Raw genomic sequence first — 17,441 nt, 5'->3', positions numbered from 1 at the left:
CAGACAGGGACACCAGCAGGGACAATGGGACAGGAGAGGAGCCCACAGACACAGACAGGGACACCAGCAGGGACAATGGGACAGGAAAGGAGCCCACAGACACAGACAGGGACACCAGCACGGACAGTGGGACAGGAGAGGAGCCCACAGACACAGACAGGGACACCAGCAGGGACAATGGGACAGGAGAGGAGCCCACAGACACAGGGACACCAGCAGGGACAATGGGACAGGAGAGGAGCCCACAGACACAGACAGGGACACCAGCAGGGACAGTGGGACAGGAGAGGAGCCCACAGACACAGACAGGGACACCAGCAGGGACAATGGGACAGGAGAGGAGCCCACAGACACAGACAGGGACACCAGCAGAGACAATGGGACAGGAGAGGAGCCCACAGACACAGGGACACCAGCAGGGACAATGGGACAGGAAAGGAGCCCACAGACACAGGGACACCAGCAGGGACAATGGGACAGGAAAGGAGCCCACAGACAGGGACACCAGCAGAGACAATGGGACAGGAGAGGAGCCCACAGACACAGACAGGGACACCAGCAGGGACAATGGGACAGGAGAGGAGCCCACAGACACAGATACAGAGTGAAAGCAATGCCGACGGCACCACCGGGAAGGAGCGCTGGACACAGCAGGAGAGCAGGAAAACCACGGGAAGGGAAGTGCCACCTGTCCCCCCTGTCACACAGTCCCTGTTCCCACGGTGAGAGCCATCCTGCCCCAGCTGGGGGCACGGATCTGTGCCAAGCTCAGCGAGCCATGGTGGCAGGAGAAGCCGTCCTGCTGCGGCAGCCGCCCCTGGTCCCGCCGGGAGGAGCCGGATCCGGGCAGATCCCGTGGGAAGGGACTGCAAACCCGGGTGCCTGGCACAGCCTGGGCACGGGCAGCACCTCACTCTGCCCGGAGCACGGGGACAGGCCTGGCCCCACCCCCTCCACAACTCCCGGCAGCACCGCCGGCTTCTCCCGGGACCCGCATGGCTCTGGGTGCCAGGGGGAGCCCGGAACGAGGAGCAGCACCTGCCCCAAATCCCGCTGTGACACGGGATCAGGGAGAGCCCCTCGGGTCAGGGCACCGCGGGGAGGGAACCCCTGCGCAGCCACCGGGGCCTGTGCTGCTGTCCCAGTGCCCCATGCTGTTGTCCCAGTGCCCTGCAGAGCTGTCCCAGTGCCCTGCAGAGCTGTCCCAGTGTCCCATGGTGCTGTCAAAGTGCCCCATGGTGTTGTCCCAATGTCCCGTGGTGTTGTCCCAGTGTCCCATGGTGCTGTCCCAGTGCCCTGCAGAGCTGTCCCAGTGCCCCGTGCTGCTGTCCCAGTGCCCCGTGCTGCTGTCCCAGTACTCTGCAGAGCTGTCCCAGTGCCCTGTGTTGTTGTCCCAGTGTCCCATGGTGCTGTTCCAGTGCCCTGCAGAGCTGTCCCACTGCCCCGTGGCGCTGTCCCAATGTCCCATGGTGCTGTCCCAGTACCCTGTGTTGCTGTCCCAGTACCCTGCCATGCTGTCCCAGTGCCCCATGGTGCTGTCCCAGTGTCCCATGGTGCTGTCCCAGTGTCCCGTGGTGCTGTCCCAGTACCCTGTGTTGCTGTCCCAGTACCCTGCCATGCTGTCCCAGTGCCCTGCCATGCTGTCCCAGTGCCCCGTGCTGCTGTCCCAGTGCCCCATGGTGCTGTCCCAGTGCCCTGCAGAGCTGTCCCAGTGCCCCATGCTGTTGTCCCAGTGTCCCATGGTGCTGTCCCAGTGCCCTGCAGAGCTGTCCCAGTGCCCTGTGCTGCTGTCCCAGTGCCCCGTGCTGCTGTCCCAGTACTCTGCAGAGCTGTCCCAGTGCCCTGTGTTGTTGTCCCAGTGTCCCATGGTGCTGTCCCAGTGCCCTGCAGAGCTGTCCCACTGCCCCGTGGTGCTGTCCCAATGTCCCATGGTGCTGTCCCAGTACTCTGTGTTGCTGTCCCAGTACCCTGCCATGCTGTCCCAGTGCCCCATGGTGTTGTCCCTGTGCCCTGCAGAGCTGTCCCAGTGCCCCATGGTGTTGTCCCAGTGTCCCATGGTGCTGTCCCAGTACCCTGCCATGCTGTCCCAGTGCCCTGCAGAGCTGTCCCAGTGTCCCGTGGTGTTGTCCAAGTGTCCTATGGTGCTGTCCCAGTACCCTGTGTTGCTGTCCCAGTACCCTGCCATGCTGTCCCAGTGCCCCATGGTGCTGTCCCAGTGTCCCGTGGTGCTGTCCCAGTGTCCCGTGGTGCTGTCCCAGTGTCCCATGGTGCTGTCCCAGCCTGGCCAAGGCTCCTCCAGGATCAGCCTGGCTGTGGGATCATTCCTGGCACTCTGTGCTGGAGGAAGGGGAGCTCGGCCGAGGGAAGGCACATGGGGACCAAGCACACATCCACGGGGACATCCCAGGTGCCAGCAGGGCACGAGAGCTCCAGGGCACAAATTGCTGTCCCCAGCCTCCTGCCAGGGGGTCTAGCTGGGCTTTCCCTCTCTGCCACCCCCAAGGAGCCTCCCAGCTCCATGTGCTGAGCCCAGCTGGCCTGGAGTGGGGCAGGCTGGAGGGACACATGGTTCTGAGGGGACAGCAGGGGGGGTTGGTGGCCTCAGCTGCAGGAGAAGCTGATGCTCCTCAGGCCCCCAGTACAGGCACAGGACCCAGTGCAGGACTTGGCACAGCCATGGGCACAGGACCTGGCACAGCCATGGGCACAGGACCTGGCACAGCCATGGGCACAGGACCGGGCACAGCCATGGGCACAGGACTTGGCACAGCCATGGGCACAGGACTTGGCACAGACACAGGCACAGCACCAGGCCAGTGCCCCGAGGAGAGCTCCAGGCTGCTGTCCCGGCCCTGCTGGCCCATGTCCCCACAGCTGTCCCAGCCCTGCTCTCACAGATGGCCCGTGACCACTTGCTCTGGAGCAGCTCTCCACAGGAGGATCCCACAGGGCTGAGTGCAGAGCCAGACCCCAGGAGTGCCCACGGACCAGGGAATGCCTGCATGGATTGAGCAGCACCCACGTCAAGCCCCTGGTGCTCCCTCCCAAGGCAGCAGGAGCCAGGACAGAAGCTGCAGCAGGAGCTCCTTGGCTACTTGAGGATCTGAGTGGGATCTGTGCTTGGAAGCACTCGGGAAAGCAGCAGGGCAATGAGCCAGGCCCTGCCCACGGGGCCCACTCCGGCATGGAGAGCAGGGAGCAGGACTGGGGCTGGGCTCTGAGGGGACAGAGTGAGGCCAGGGAGGGGGCAGCAGGACGCCAGGACACCCACCTGTGCTCCCCCCGTGATGGGGATGGTGCAGGTCAGCAGGTTCCCGATGACGTTCTCCAGGGACACGCTCAGCCCGTCCACGTAGATGGTGTAGATCAGCCCCAGGCTGTTCTGGAGAGGGGAGCAGAGCAGGGATGAGCAGTGCAGGCAGCTGGGGACACCCCCAGGGCTTGTCCCCGGCCACAAACACACCCCGGCAATGCCAGCTCCAAGTCTTCCTCATTCACAGGGATGGGATTTTCCAGCCAGAAGCATGTCCCTGCACTGACCCCAGCAGAGCAGGAGACGTGTCCCCAAGGCCAGAGCTCCATGGCAGCAGCACCGAGGGGCTTTCCAAAGCTCCAGCAGAGAGGTGACCAGGGCAGCCTCTCTCCCTGCACCCCAGTCCCACACAAACCCCAAGGAAGGCGTGGCAGGAGATCCTTCCCCAGTGAGGGCTGGATGAGACGCCCAAAATTTGGGCAATGCCCCTGACAGTACACCTGGACTCTGGTCAGCCCTGGGTGGTCACTATGGGTTCCTTCCCATCAAAACACCCTATTCCAACTGGGAAGCAACAGAAGTCCCAGCTCTGGGAGCACCAGCACAGGGCAACCCCCAGGACAAGCTGGGAACGAGGGATTTAAGGAATTTGTGTCCCAGGCACCCTCGGGGTGCTGTTCTCCAACCATTGAGGAAAAGGGAAAACACAAATACTGGGATTTGGAGAGCAGGGCCAGGCAGACTCTGGCACAATGGAATAATGAGGGAAGAGCAGGATAAACCCCTGCCTGCTGGAATAACAAGGGAAGATGAAGCTCAGATTCCTGGGCACTGGATGAGGAGCTGGGAACTGTTTCTGTCCCAGGAGAGCAGATGGCAGGACACCTCTGTCTGTGGGAACAAGTGAGGGGACCCTGGCCCCTGGAGTTGCCTCAGCTTTTGCCTGGCAGGACCTGACTCTGCTGTCCCAGGCTTAGGAAAGCAGATCCTGTATTTCAGAGAAGTCCCACTCCACACTAGGCAGGGACAGTTCCCAGTGTCCAGCCTGGCCTTGGGCACTGCCAGGGATGCAGGGGCAGCCCCAGCTGCTCTGGCAGTTCCAGCCCAGACAGGAATTCCTCATTCCCAAGATCCCATCCATGCCTGCCCTCTGGCAGTGGGAGCCATTCCCCGTGTCCTGTCCCTCCATCCCTTGTCCCCAGTCCCTGGAGCCCCTTCAGGCCCTGCCAGGGGCTCTGAGCTCTCCTTGGAGCCCTCTCTTCTCCAGGCTGGACGCTCCCAGCCCATCCCCATGGGTTCAATCCATGCCCAGCCCTCCCAAGGCCTCCCCAGGCACACAATGCAGCACCTCTGGAGCCAGCAGAGCTGGCACAGCCAGTGCTCCCAGGAACAGGCTGTTCCTCAGGGGTTCCCAGGAGCGGGGCCGGCAGCTGCTCCGTGTCCCGCAGCCACCCGGGATCAGCAGCAGCAGCTGCGGCCCCACAGCCCCGGGGTGCCAAGGGCAGGATGGAGCCAGGCTCCCAGGGGCTGTGCCAGTGTGTTCCCACTCCCACAGGCAGGAAGCCTTTCCCAGCACAGCTGCCCCCTCCCCTGAGCAGCACCCTGCTCCTGACTCACCCGGAACACCTCGGCGTGGTCCAGCCGCGACACCAGCACCAGGCTCTTGGGAGCGAACAGCTGGGCAGGCTGCACCAGGGATGAGGCCTCCTCCTCCTCCTCCTCACCCTCACCATTCCTGGCATGGCTCTGGGGCTGGGGAGACACAAACCAGCCCGGGCTGGGGGTTAAGGGATGCTCTTCCCTGTCCCAAACTCCCAGTGCCAGAGTCTGGATTCCTGCGGCACAGGGAAGGCAGGAACCCCTGGCCAGAGCCAAAGGCAGCTGGGTGCTTTTCCATCAGCACTGCTGACCAGCCTTCCCACCCATCCATCCATGGATTCCTGTGGCACAGGGAAGGCAGGAACCCCAGCCAGAGCCAAAGGCAGCTGGGTGCTTTTCCATCAGCACTGCTGACCAGCCTTCCCACCCATCCATCCATGGATTCCTCTGGCACAAGTGAGGCAGGAACTACTGGCCAGAGCTAAGTCCAACTGAATGCTTCTCCACCAGCATTGGTGGCCACCCTTCCCATCCATCCACCCATGGATTCCTGTGGCACAGGGAAGGCAGCAACCCCTGGCCAGTGCCAAAGGCAGCCGGGTGCTCCCCTGTCAGCGCCGCCACCCCCGTCCCCGTGTCCCCGTGTGTCCCTGTGTGTCCCCGTGTGTCCCCGTGTGTCCCCGTGCCCCCGGTACCTGCGGGCTCTCCACGGCCTCCCAGAAGGTGAAGCAGGCGCAGTAGTGCCGCTCCGAGTTGATGTCGGTGAGCACGGCCACGAAGAAGGTGGGGGGGTTCCTCTCGGGGAAGAGCTGCCACCCGCTGGGCTGGCAGAACTGCGGGAGGAGCAGGGAGGGCTCAGGGGCTGCCAGCCCTCAGCCACACCGTGTGACCCAGCCCTGAGCCCTGGCCCACATCACCCACCGAGCCTGCGGGCAAGGGCAGCTCCATGGGCCGGGAGCAGGGAGAGCACCAGGCACAGTCCCCCGGGCTCCTGGAACTCCCGACCCTGCTGGGCCAGCTCCCGGAATTCCCAAATCCCCCCTGCAGGGAAGCAGAGCCAGCAATATCCCCTCCTGTCTGCAGGGACAGCAGGAGCCACCTGGAGAGCCCCAGACTGGGAGGGGTCGTGATGGGACAGCCTGGCCAGGCAGGAGCCCCCCAGCTCCTGGGGAAGGTCCCCCCATGGCACACAGACCCCAAACTCTGCAATGCCCCCATGGCACACAGACCCCAAACTGCCCCCATGGCACACAGACCCCAAACCCTGCACTGACCCCATGGCACACAGACCCCAAACTCTGCACTGACCCCATGGCACACAGACCCCAAACTCTGCACTGACCCCATGGCACACAGACCCCAAACTGCCCCCATGGCACACAGACCCCAAACTCTGCACTGACCCCATGGCACACAGACCCCAAACTCTGCACTGCCCCCATGGCACACAGACCCCAAACTCTGCACTGCCCCCATGGCACACAGACCCCAAACTCTGCACTGCCCCCATGGCACACAGACCCCAAACTCTGCGCTGACCCCATGGCACACAGACCCCAAACTGCCCCCATGGCACACAGACCCCAAACTCTGCAATGCCCCCATGGCACACAGACCCCAAACTCTGCACTGACCCCATGGCACACAGACCCCAAACTCTGCAATGCCCCCATGGCACACAGACCCCAAACTCTGCACTGACCCCATGGCACACAGACCCCAAACTCTGCACTGACCCCATGGCACACAGACCCCAAACTCTGCACTGACCCCATGGCACACAGACCCCAAACTCTGCACTGACCCCAGTGGCACACAGACCCCAAACTCTGCGCTGACCCCATGGCACACAGACCCCAAACTCTGCACTGACCCCATGGCACACAGACCCCAAACTCTGCACTGACCCCATGGCACACAGACCCCAAACTCTGCACTGACCCCATGGCACACAGACCCCAAACTCTGCACTGACCCCATGGCACACAGACCCCAAACTCTGCGCTGACCCCATGGCACACAGACCCCAAACTCTGCACTGACCCCATGGCACACAGACCCCAAACTCTGCACTGACCCCATAGCACACAGACCCCAAACTCTGCACTGACCCCATGGCACACAAACCCCAAACTCTGCACTGACCCCATGGCACACAGACCCCAAACTCTGCACTGACCCCATGGCACACAGACCCCAAACTGCCCCCATGGCACACAGACCCCAAACTCTGCACTGCCCCCATGGCACACAGACCCCAAACTGCCCCCATGGCACACAGACCCCAAACTCTGCACTGACCCCATGGCACACAGACCCCAAACTCTGCATTGACCCCATGGCACACAGACCCCAAACTCTGAGCTGCCCCCATGGCACACAGACCCCAAACTCTGCACTGACCCCATGGCACACAGACCCCAAACTCTGCAATGCCCCCATGGCACACAGACCCCAAACTCTGAGCTGCCCCCATGGCACACAGACCCCAAACTCTGCACTGACCCCATGGCACACAGACCCCAAACTCTGCACTGACCCCATGGCACACAGACCCCAAACTCTGCACTGACCCCATGGCACACAGACCCCAAACTCTGCACTGACCCCATGGCACACAGACCCCAAACTCTGCACTGACCCCATGGCACACAGACCCCAAACTCTGCACTGCCCCCATGGCACACAGACCCCAAACTCTGCACTGACCCCATGGCACACAGACCCCAAACTCTGCACTGCCCCCATGGCACACAGACCCCAAACTCTGCACTGACCCCCCATGGCACACAGACCCCAAACTCTGCACTGACCCCAGTGGCACACAGACCCCAAACTCTGCACTGACCCCATGGCACACAGACCCCAAACTCTGCACTGACCCCATAGCACACAGACCCCAAACTCTGCACTGACCCCAGTGGCACACAGACCCCAAACTCTGCACTGACCCCATGGCACACAGACCCCAAACTCTGCACTGACCCCATGGCACACAGACCCCAAACTCTGCAATGCCCCCATGGCACACAGACCCCAAACTCTGCACTGACCCCATGGCACACAGACCCCAAACTCTGCACTGCCCCCATGGCACACAGACCCCAAACTCTGCGCTGACCCCATGGCACACAGACCCCAAACTCTGCAATGCCCCCATGGCACACAGACCCCAAACTCTGCACTGCCCCCATGGCACACAGACCCCAAACTCTGCACTGACCCCATGGCACACAGACCCCAAACTCTCCACTGACCCCATGGCACACAGACCCCAAACTCTGCACTGACCCCATGGCACACAGACCCCAAACTCTGAGCTGCCCCCATGGCACACAGACCCCAAACTCTGCACTGACCCCATGGCACACAGACCCCAAACTCTGAAACTCTGCGCTGCCCCCATGGCACACAGACCCCAAACTCTGCACTGACCCCATGGCACACAGACCCCAAACTCTGCACTGACCCCAGTGGCACACAGACCCCAAACTCTGCACTGATCCCATGGCACACAGACACCAAACTCTGCACTGACCCCATGGCACACAGACCCCAAACTCTGCACTGACCCCATGGCACACAGACCCCAAACTCTCCACTGACCCCATGGCACACAGACCCCAAACTCTGCACTGACCCCATAGCACACAGACCCCAAACTCTGCACTGACCCCATGGCACACAGACCCCAAACTCTGCACTGCCCCCATGGCACACAGACCCCAAACTCTGCACTGACCCCATGGTACACAGACCCCAAACTCTGCACTGACCCCATGGCACACAGACCCCAAACTCTGCACTGACCCCATGGCACACAGACCCCAAACTGCCCCCATGGCACACAGACCCCAAACTCTGCGCTGACCCCATGGCACACAGACCCCAAACTCTGCACTGACCCCATGGCACACAGACCCCAAACTCTGAGCTGCCCCCATGGCACACAGACCCCAAACTCTGAGCTGCCCCCATGGCACACAGACCCCAAACTCTGCACTGCCCCCATGGCACACAGACCCCAAACTCTGAGCTGACCCCATGGCACACAGACCCCAAACTCTGCACTGCCCCCATGGCACACAGACCCCAAACTCTGCAATGACCCCATGGCACACAGACCCCAAACTCTGCACTGACCCCATGGCACACAGACCCCAACCTCTGCACTGACCCCATGGCACACAGACCCCAAACTCTGCACTGCCCCCATGGCACACAGACCCCAAACTCTGAGCTGACCCCAGCCCACCGTGGGCCAGACACCCCAGAGCCCAGAAGGAAAGGGGACACGGGCTCTGGAGTGGCTCCAGGAGGTGGCACCACTCCCCTGGCACAAACACGGGCCTGGCTGTGCCATCTCACTGCACCAGCCCCCGGCACTTCCCAAAGCCCCTCCCAGGGCCGGGGTAATTCCAGACTCCCCCGACTTCCCGAGTCTCAGGGGATTTTCTTGATTTCCTCAGGGCTGGAACTGGCTGCTGAGGAGCTGTGGAAAATTCCCCGGGTGCGGGACAGCCCGGCTCCTTCCAGCCCAGCTCCTCACAGGGCTGGAGGCACGCTGAGGGCACGGGAGTTCTGCAAGGCCCGGGAGGAGAACCATGGCACCAGGGCCTGGGGAGCTCAGGAATCCTGCCCCAGCTCCCTCAGGAGCCCATGGTGGATCCTACCTGTGTCTCCCAGCTGCTCACCACTCCCCGTGCTCACAGATCCTCCTGTCCTCCCTGGGAAGAGCCCACGGGGCAGGAGCTGGGCTCTGTGCGGATCCTGGGCGTGGCAGCAGGAGGGACAGGAGGAGAAAGCCCCCCAGGAGCTGCTTCCCACATTCTGCGTCCCTGGAAAGCAACACCCGGGGCTTCTCCATCCCGGGGCCTCCTGCCAGCTCCCATGGGAGCACAGGGGAAGGTCTGGCTCAGCAGAACACTGGGATGAGCACACGGTGTCACTGTCCCGAGGTGGGAATTGCCCCTCACTGCTCCCAGCCCCACACGGAGATCTCCTGGCATTGTGGGAATGAGGAGCCCAGGGCACATGGAGCTGCTGGGTAAAGATCATGGAATCAGGGAATCCTGGAATGGTTGGGTGGGAAGGGACCCCAGAGCCCCTCCAGTGCCACACCTGCCATGGCAGGGACACCTCCCACTGTCCCAGCCTGCTCCAGCCCCAGTGTCCAGCCTGGCCTTGGACACTCCAGGGATGCAGGGGCAGCCCCAGCTGCTCTGGCAGTTCCAGCCCAGGGCCTGCCTACCCTTCCAGCCAGGAATTTCCTCCCAATATGCCACCTGAATCTCCCCTCTTTTAGTTTTAAACCCTTCTCCCTTGTCCTGGCTCCCACCCAGAATTCCCACTGCCATATCCCAGACAGGGATGCACTCCAGGACCATGGTGTCACCCTCCCCTGAGAGACAGGAGGGGTGGGAGGCCCCAGAAACCCACCAAGCCACTTGGGATACAGAGTCAGCTTCCTAAAAACAGCACCTGCTGAGAGGATGGGTCACCTCCAACACCAGCAGGTGACACCTGGATCAGGTGACACCACGGGAGCACACGGAAATGCCGGAGTCACTCCCAGCCCAGTGTGACCTCACTTGATCCCACCTGGATCATTCATCCTGCAGGAGCCCCGTGATGCCACCTCCACTGCCCCACCTCACCCAGATCCTCCAGGAAGGAAAACCATGGGGATGGGCACAGCTGGCAGGGCGAGGACAGCTGAGTCAGCCCCACCTGACCGATGGTGGCACCTGGTGCTCGGCCACCCTGAGGTGCCACATGTGAAGGGAAGCACAAACACAGATCCCCATGGACAGAGCAGGATCACGGAATTGCTTGGGGTGGAAAAGTCCCCTGAGCCAGCCAAGCCCAACCATTCTCAGCACTGCCACAGCCACCACTGACCCTGTCCCCAGGTGCCACATCCACACAGCTCTGAAATCCCAGCAGGGAAGGGGACCCACCACTGCCCTGGGCAGCTGTGCCAGGGCTGCACAGCCCTTTCCAGGAGGGAATTCCCCAATATCCACCCTGAGCTCCCCTGGCCCAGCCTGAGGCCGTTCCCTCTCCTCCTGTCCCTGCTCCCTGGAGCACAGCCTGACCTCCCCAGCTCCCCTCTCCTCCTTCACCAGTTCTTCCCCAGGTACTCCACAGCCTTTCCCAAGGATCCATTTTGCAAGGATCCCACCTGTGATGTCCCAATCCATGCTCCTGGTCATTTATTTTTCCAGCTGACCCCACCCAGGGGGGAGTGTGGTGGTGTCTCTCCTCCCTCTGGAGTGTTCCCCAAACAGCTGCAGGCTCCGAGGGCTCGGCTGTGGCTGCCAGCCCCAGGATCCACCTGCCAGGGGAGGGAAACACCTGGGGAACGGGATGGCCAGGCTGGGCTGGGGCTGGAGCAGCCTGGGACAGTGGGAGGGACCCCAGAGCCCCTCCAGTGCCACCCCTGCCATGGCAGGGACACCTCCCACTGTCCCAGCCTGCTCCAGCCCCAGTGTCCAGCCTGGCCTGGGACACTCCAGGGATCCAGGGCAGCCCCAGCTGCTCTGGCAGTTCCAGCCCAGCCAGGAATTCCTCATTGCCAAGATCCCATCCATGCCTGCCCTCTGGCACTGGGAGCCATTCCCTGGCTCCTGTCCCTGCAGGCCTTGTCCCCAGTCCCTCTGCAGCTCTCCTGGAGCCCCTCCAGGCCCTGCCAGCTGCTGGATGCCCTGGAATGCTGGCAGAGCTGGAGGCTTGGACACACCCAGCAGGTGCCAAAACCATCCCAGAGCTGCCTCAGGACATGGAAAATCCCACACTGAGTCCAGCAGACCTATGGGATCATGGCATGGAAGGTCTTAAAGCCCAGTGCTGAGGAAGGATGCAAAAGGGAGAGTGGGACTGGCCCTGAGAGCCACTGGAGCACAGGGAGCCCCTGGATTTACAGGAATCTCCATTCCCACCTGGATCCCCCTATTCCAGCAGAGACCCTGGGCTGAACTGGGAATGCCCTCCCCCTGGAATGCCCCCACCAGGCAGCTCCCGGGGCTCTGCAGGGAGAGGCTCCCAGGGTGCTTTATCCACACGCTGTGCCCGTGCCCAGAGGAACTCCATCCATTAAAACGAGATATTTCTGCTGGGAATTGCCGCCGGACACTGCGCACGGCCAGGAGCCCCCGAGCCCACCTCCCTGCACCCCTGGGAATGCCTCTTTCCCCAAAAAGCTGTCGAGGAGGATCAGCCCTGACCGCAGTGGCACGTCCCACCCGACCCCGGGACGGGCTCCCGCGGATTTCTGAGCTGCCTTCGGAGCAGCCCCACGTGCTGCTCCCCCAGGACACTCGGAGAGTTTGTGGGAAGCCCTGGAGCCACCCCTGGCTCCCAACAGCACAGGGCTCCAATTGTTTAAATTCCAAGGATTTTTTGGCTGGACAGTTTGACCCTTGGGAAAAAAAGCTGCTTTGCTCCTGCTTGGGACAGTTCCCAAGTCCCTGCAGACACCAGGAAACTCAGAGCAGAAAAATAAAAATATATATAAAAATAAATGTGTGTTTTTGCCTCAGATTAAACAGCACAGAAAGGTCCCAAATTGCACTGGAATTTCAGGAGACACGTGATGGGAAGAGGAGCTGGACACTGCTGATCCCAGAAACAATGGGATGAGGAGCCAGCGACCCCAGTGATGATGGGCAGGGACACCTCCCACTGTCCCAAGTGCTCCCAGCCCCAGTGTCCAGCCTGGCCCTGGGCACTGCCAGGGATGCAGGGGCAGCCCCAGCTGCTCTGGGAATTCTGTGCCAGGGCCTTCCCACCCTCCCAGCCAGGAATTCCTTCCCAAGATCCCACCTAAAAGGATGTCCATCCCTGGCACAGCTGCCCAGGGCAGCACTGGAGTCCCCATTCCCACAAGGGTTTCAAAGCCATGTGGATGTGGCACTTGGGACATGGGCAGTGTGGCCTTGGCACCACTGATTGCACTTAATGGGCTCAAAGGGATTTTCCAAGCCCAATAAATCCATGATTCCATGAACTCCAGGGGGAATGGAGCAGCTTCCAGAGGGCTCAGCCTGCAGGCCTGTCCCAGCCCAGCCTTTTCACTGGAATGGAGCTCCAGCTCCTCCCCCAGAGTCCCTGGAGCTCCTGGGCACAGGGCAGGGATTGGGAAGAGCTCCCACTCCAGCTGAGCAATGAGGGGAACAATCCCACTCCCCTAGATGATCTGGAGGACCCCCACAGCTCCACATCCCAGGAATGTCCCAGCTCTGAGATGACCCCAAAGCACTCCCGAGAGCGGGTGACCGTGTCCAGAGGGCTGGGGACACCCAGGCCCTGGCCCTGGGATCCAGCCTCAGCCAGGGCAACAGGAGCTGGGGGTGCTCAGCCTGCAGCAAAGGAGACTCAGGGCTGCCCCCATCCCTCTCTGCACTCCTGAGAGGTGCCTGTGCTCAGCTGGGCTGGGCTCTGTCCCCAGCAGCACTGACACACCCAGAGCACACAGCCCCGAGCTGTGCCAGGGAAATTCAGGCTGGAGAGCAGGAAAAAGCTTTTCCAGCAAGGGGGAGAAAGTTCTGCCATGGCTGCCCGGGGAGGGGGTGCAGTCCCCACCCCTGGGGGTGTTTGACCAGCCTGGATGTGGCACTGGGTGCCAGGCTCTGGCTGAGCCCTTGGGGCTGGCCTGGACTCCATGGCCTTGAAGGTCTCTGCCAACCCAGGGGTTCTGTGAATTCTGTGAGATTGTGTGTGATTCCATGTGATTCCGTGTGATTGTGTGAATTCCGTGTGATCCTGTGATTCCATGTGATCCTGTGTGATCCTGTGATTCCATGTGATCCTGTGTGATCCTGTGAAAGGCCTGGCCATTCTCCTGGGGGGCTGTGGACACTAAGGTTGCATCCATGGCTCCTCCAGGAGGCATTCCAGCATCCCAGAAGAGGAGGGGTAGCAGGAGGCCAGGAGAGGAGCCCGTGCTGGATCCATCCCAATGTTTCTGGAGAGTTCCACAGCTGGAGATGCACCCAGGGCAGGAGGGAACTGCTCCTTCCCAGCCCCCCAGTCAGACCCCATGGGATGTGTCCCAGTGTCACCCCCAGTGTCACCCGTGGGTCCCCAGCCACTCACCAGCTCGATGCCCTGTGGGAAGGGGTTGTCCTCCCAGTCCTTCTCCGGGAAGCGCTGCAGGATCTGGCCCTGTCCATCCCCGCTCCCTGTGGAGACAAGATGGGATTAGAGGGCAGCAGGGACCCCCCACCCACCGGGAATGCCCAGCTGGAACCCCGGGGTGCTCCAGCTCTCCATGGATGGGGCAGCACAGGAGAGACCCCAGCTCCTTCCAGGCTGAGCAGCACTGCCACTCCAGCAGGGAACAGCAGAGATTCCAAGGAATCCTGGAGCCAACAGCTCCCAGAGCCTTCTCTGGAGGTGGGAGCAGTACTGGAGCAGGAACTCCAGTTCCTCTCCAGCCAGAACTTCCTTCCCTGTGATCCCAACACAGACAGCACCCCCACTCTGAGCTGCCCTCCCTGCTCCTCATCTCCCCTCTGGCCTTTCCCCAGACAACCCTGCCAGGGTTTGCTTTTGGGGTCCTGACAGCTCCTGCTTCCCCGGGCTTTATGGAGCACTGGGAGCACTCCAAACCCTCACCTGCCCCCCAGCCCACACCATTCCACACCCTAAATCCTGCTGGTTCCCATGGACAGCCTGGAAAAGGCCCAGCAGGCCAGGCAGGCACTCTGGGAACAGCTGGCTCTGGGACAGCCCGAGGTGACAGTGCCACCAAGTGCTCCTGTCACAGACCCTGCCAGGCTGGGAAGGGCTCCCACACTGCTCATGCTGCTCCAGAGACAGAGCCGCTCCTGGATCCAGCTGGGAACCACAAATCCCAAGGATTCTGGCCCAGCCACGAAGGCAGACAGCGCCGTGGTGGGGAGAGGGGGCTCCTTCCAGACGGAGGGATTATCAATTTCCAGGGACCACCTGGGGCCTCTCCCATCCTGGGAGCTGGGTCCTGGCCATGGAATGGGGCTGGGAAAGCAGGAGGAGCCTCAGGGAAGGGCTATTTTCAGAGCCCAGACAAGTCCCCAGGGTCCTGCTCACCGCCCGGCAGCCACAGCTGGATTTAGCAGGGAGAGGGAAAGGGAAAGGGAAAGGGAAAGGGAAAGGGAAAGGGAAAGGGAAAGGGAAAGGGAAAGGGAAAGGGAAAGGGAAAGGGAAAGGGAAAGGGAAAGGGACTGTTTATAGCCCTGGACCCAAAATGGAAAGGCTGGACCAAAGTGGGCACCAAACATCCACAGGGATGGGGTCAACCAGATCCTGCCTGGCCACGTGCTGTGACACCACAGCCCTGCTCTGTCACCACAGCCCTGCTCTGTCACCACAGCCCTGCTCTGTCACCATGTCCCTGCTCTGTCCCTGCTCCATCCCCACGTCCCCCTGGAGGCAGCCCTGGCCAAAGGCTGCCCACTTCCAGTGCCAAGGGCTCGGCTCAAGCTCCAGACAGGAAAATCCCTTGAGATCCACACGTCAGGATTACTGCTCCAAGCTGTGCCCTCCACATCCAGCCCTGCCACGGCTTTGCTGCAATACCCTCAGTTAAAGGTGAATGGATAGACCAAAAAATCATGGAATGGGTTGGGTGGGAAGGGACCCCAGAGCCCCTCCAGTGCCACCCCTGCCATGGCAGGGACACCTTCCACTGTCCCAGCCTGCTCCAGCCCCAGTGTCCAGCCTGGCCTGGGACACTCCAGGGATCCAGGGGCAGCCCCAGCTGCTCTGGCAGTTCCAGCCCAGCCAGGAATTCCTCATTGCCCAGATCCCATCCATGCCTGCCCTCTGGCACTGGGAGCCATTCCCTGTGTCCTGTCCCTGCAGGCCTTGTCCCCAGTCCCTCTGCAGCTCTCCTGGAGCCCCTTCAGGCCCTGCCAGGGGCTCTGAGCTCTCCCTGGATCCTTCTCCTCTCCAGGTGAGCACCCCCAGCTCTCCCAGCCTGGATCCCTGGGCACTGAGGGGCTCCAGCCCTGGAGCAGCTCCGGGGCCTCCTCTGGGCTCTCTCCAGCAGCTCCAGGTGCTGCTGCTGTGTCCCCAGGGCTGGGGCAGCTCTGCAGGTGGGGTCTCACCTGAGGGGGCACAGGGGCAGGATGTCCCCTGCCCTGCTGCCCACTGGGCTCAGCCCAGGGCTGGGGGGTCTCAGGCTCATCATCCTCATCACAAACAGAAATCATTCCAAGGGCTGTAGAGAACAATGGGAACCTCGACTCCCGGGGTTTTCCCAGAGCCAGGAGCTGCCACCCTTCAGCCAGCTGCAGGCAGGTACATCCTGATTTTAGGGACTGTCACCAACAGCCTGACTCAGGAATCCAGCACTTCCCTCAGCTGCGTCCTGGGCAGCCTGATCCCAGCTTTCCCACTTCCCACCATTCAGCTCCGTATCGGGATCGGCGCGTCCCTTCCTGCTGGGAGAGCTGGACCTGCCCCATCCATTCTCCTGCCCTCCCAGCTGAGATCCCTGGGAAAGCTGGAGATTCCTGGGAAAGCACGTGTGCCTGTGAACCCCGGCCCGCAGGCAGCTGCTGCTCCATCCTTCCTGCGCTCCTGCCGGGCCGGGGGACACCTGGGGGAGCCCGGCCCCGCCCCGGGCCACGCTGGAAGGTCACGGGATGTTGTTGTGATACAGGAAATTCTAAATAAGCCCAGAGGTAAACACGGGGCTGAGGCACGGCACCGGATGACCCCGGCTGGGAGCGCTGGCACGCCGGGACACGGGCGGACGCTGCCGGGAAGAGCGCTGCCCCGGACACGGGTCACGGACACGGGAGCGCGGCCCCCGTGCGCCCTGAATGGTGGCAGCAGAGGAGCTGCGCCTCAGCCCTGCACACACACCAGCCCGGCCTCTGCCTGCCGGGCCTGCGCTGCTCCCACAGCCTGCAGGAGGTGCCCACCCTCCCTGGAAAATCCCAGGGGATTGACAGGCGGAGCACGGCAGCCCCACAGGCAGGTCCTGCTCCGGGGCAGCCACGGGGTCTGGGCAGGGAACCCGCCCTGCAGCAGCTCCTGCAGCCCTTTCACAGAATTCACACAATCCCTGCCTTGGGAGAGACCTTGAAGCCCATCGAGGCCAGCCCCAAGGGCTCAGCAGAGCCTGGCACCCAGTGCCACATCCAGGCTGGTCAAACACCCCCAGGGGTGGGGACTGCACCCCCTCCCCGGGCAGCCATGGCAGAACTTTATCCCCCTTGCTGGAAAAGCTTTTTCCTGCTCTCCAGCCTGAATTTCCCCTGGCACAGCTCGGGGCTGTGTGCTCTGGGTGTGTCAGTGCTGCTGGGGACAGAGCCCAGCCCAGCTGGGCACAGGCACCTCTCAGGAGTGCAGAGAGGGATGGGGGCAGCCCTGAGTCTCCTTTTCCTGAGGAGCTGGATACGACAGAGAGAGAAAGAAGGGAATTTTCACAGGGATTTGAGGCAAAGGAGCTTGTCTGGAACAAGCCCTGTCCCACCCCCCACACCTGACACCCTCCACTCCCAGGTGACTGGAGGTGTATCACCAGCAGCACGGGACCACTGGTCCGGCCAGTCCCCAGGAACAGCTCTCTGCAGGCTGGGACACGACTCCCACACCC

The 17,441-nt window shown here is 62.2% G+C and overlaps 1 protein-coding gene across 3 annotated transcripts in view; it reads right to left on the bottom strand.

Moving 5' to 3' along the window:
• Nucleotides 1-17,441, bottom strand: part of SBF1 (SET binding factor 1) — a 73,005-nt gene that overhangs the window by 29,893 nt on the left and 25,671 nt on the right. For all 3 annotated transcript variants that reach the window (XM_059847660.1, XM_059847661.1, XM_059847662.1), the window contains exons 2-5: nt 13,949-14,034; nt 5,548-5,685; nt 4,871-5,005; nt 3,272-3,382 (exon numbers count right to left, since the gene is read on the bottom strand). In XM_059847660.1, the coding sequence (XP_059703643.1) occupies nt 3,272-3,382; nt 4,871-5,005; nt 5,548-5,685; nt 13,949-14,034 (470 nt within the window). The remainder of the gene's footprint in view (nt 1-3,271; nt 3,383-4,870; nt 5,006-5,547; nt 5,686-13,948; nt 14,035-17,441) is intronic.

The sequence above is a fragment of the Haemorhous mexicanus genome, chromosome 5 (genome assembly GCF_027477595.1).
Source record: "Haemorhous mexicanus isolate bHaeMex1 chromosome 5, bHaeMex1.pri, whole genome shotgun sequence".
Taxonomy (NCBI): domain Eukaryota; kingdom Metazoa; phylum Chordata; class Aves; order Passeriformes; family Fringillidae; genus Haemorhous; species Haemorhous mexicanus.
The sequence above is the reverse complement of the archived record's forward strand: the minus strand, read 5'-3'. Positions and strand labels throughout refer to the sequence as shown.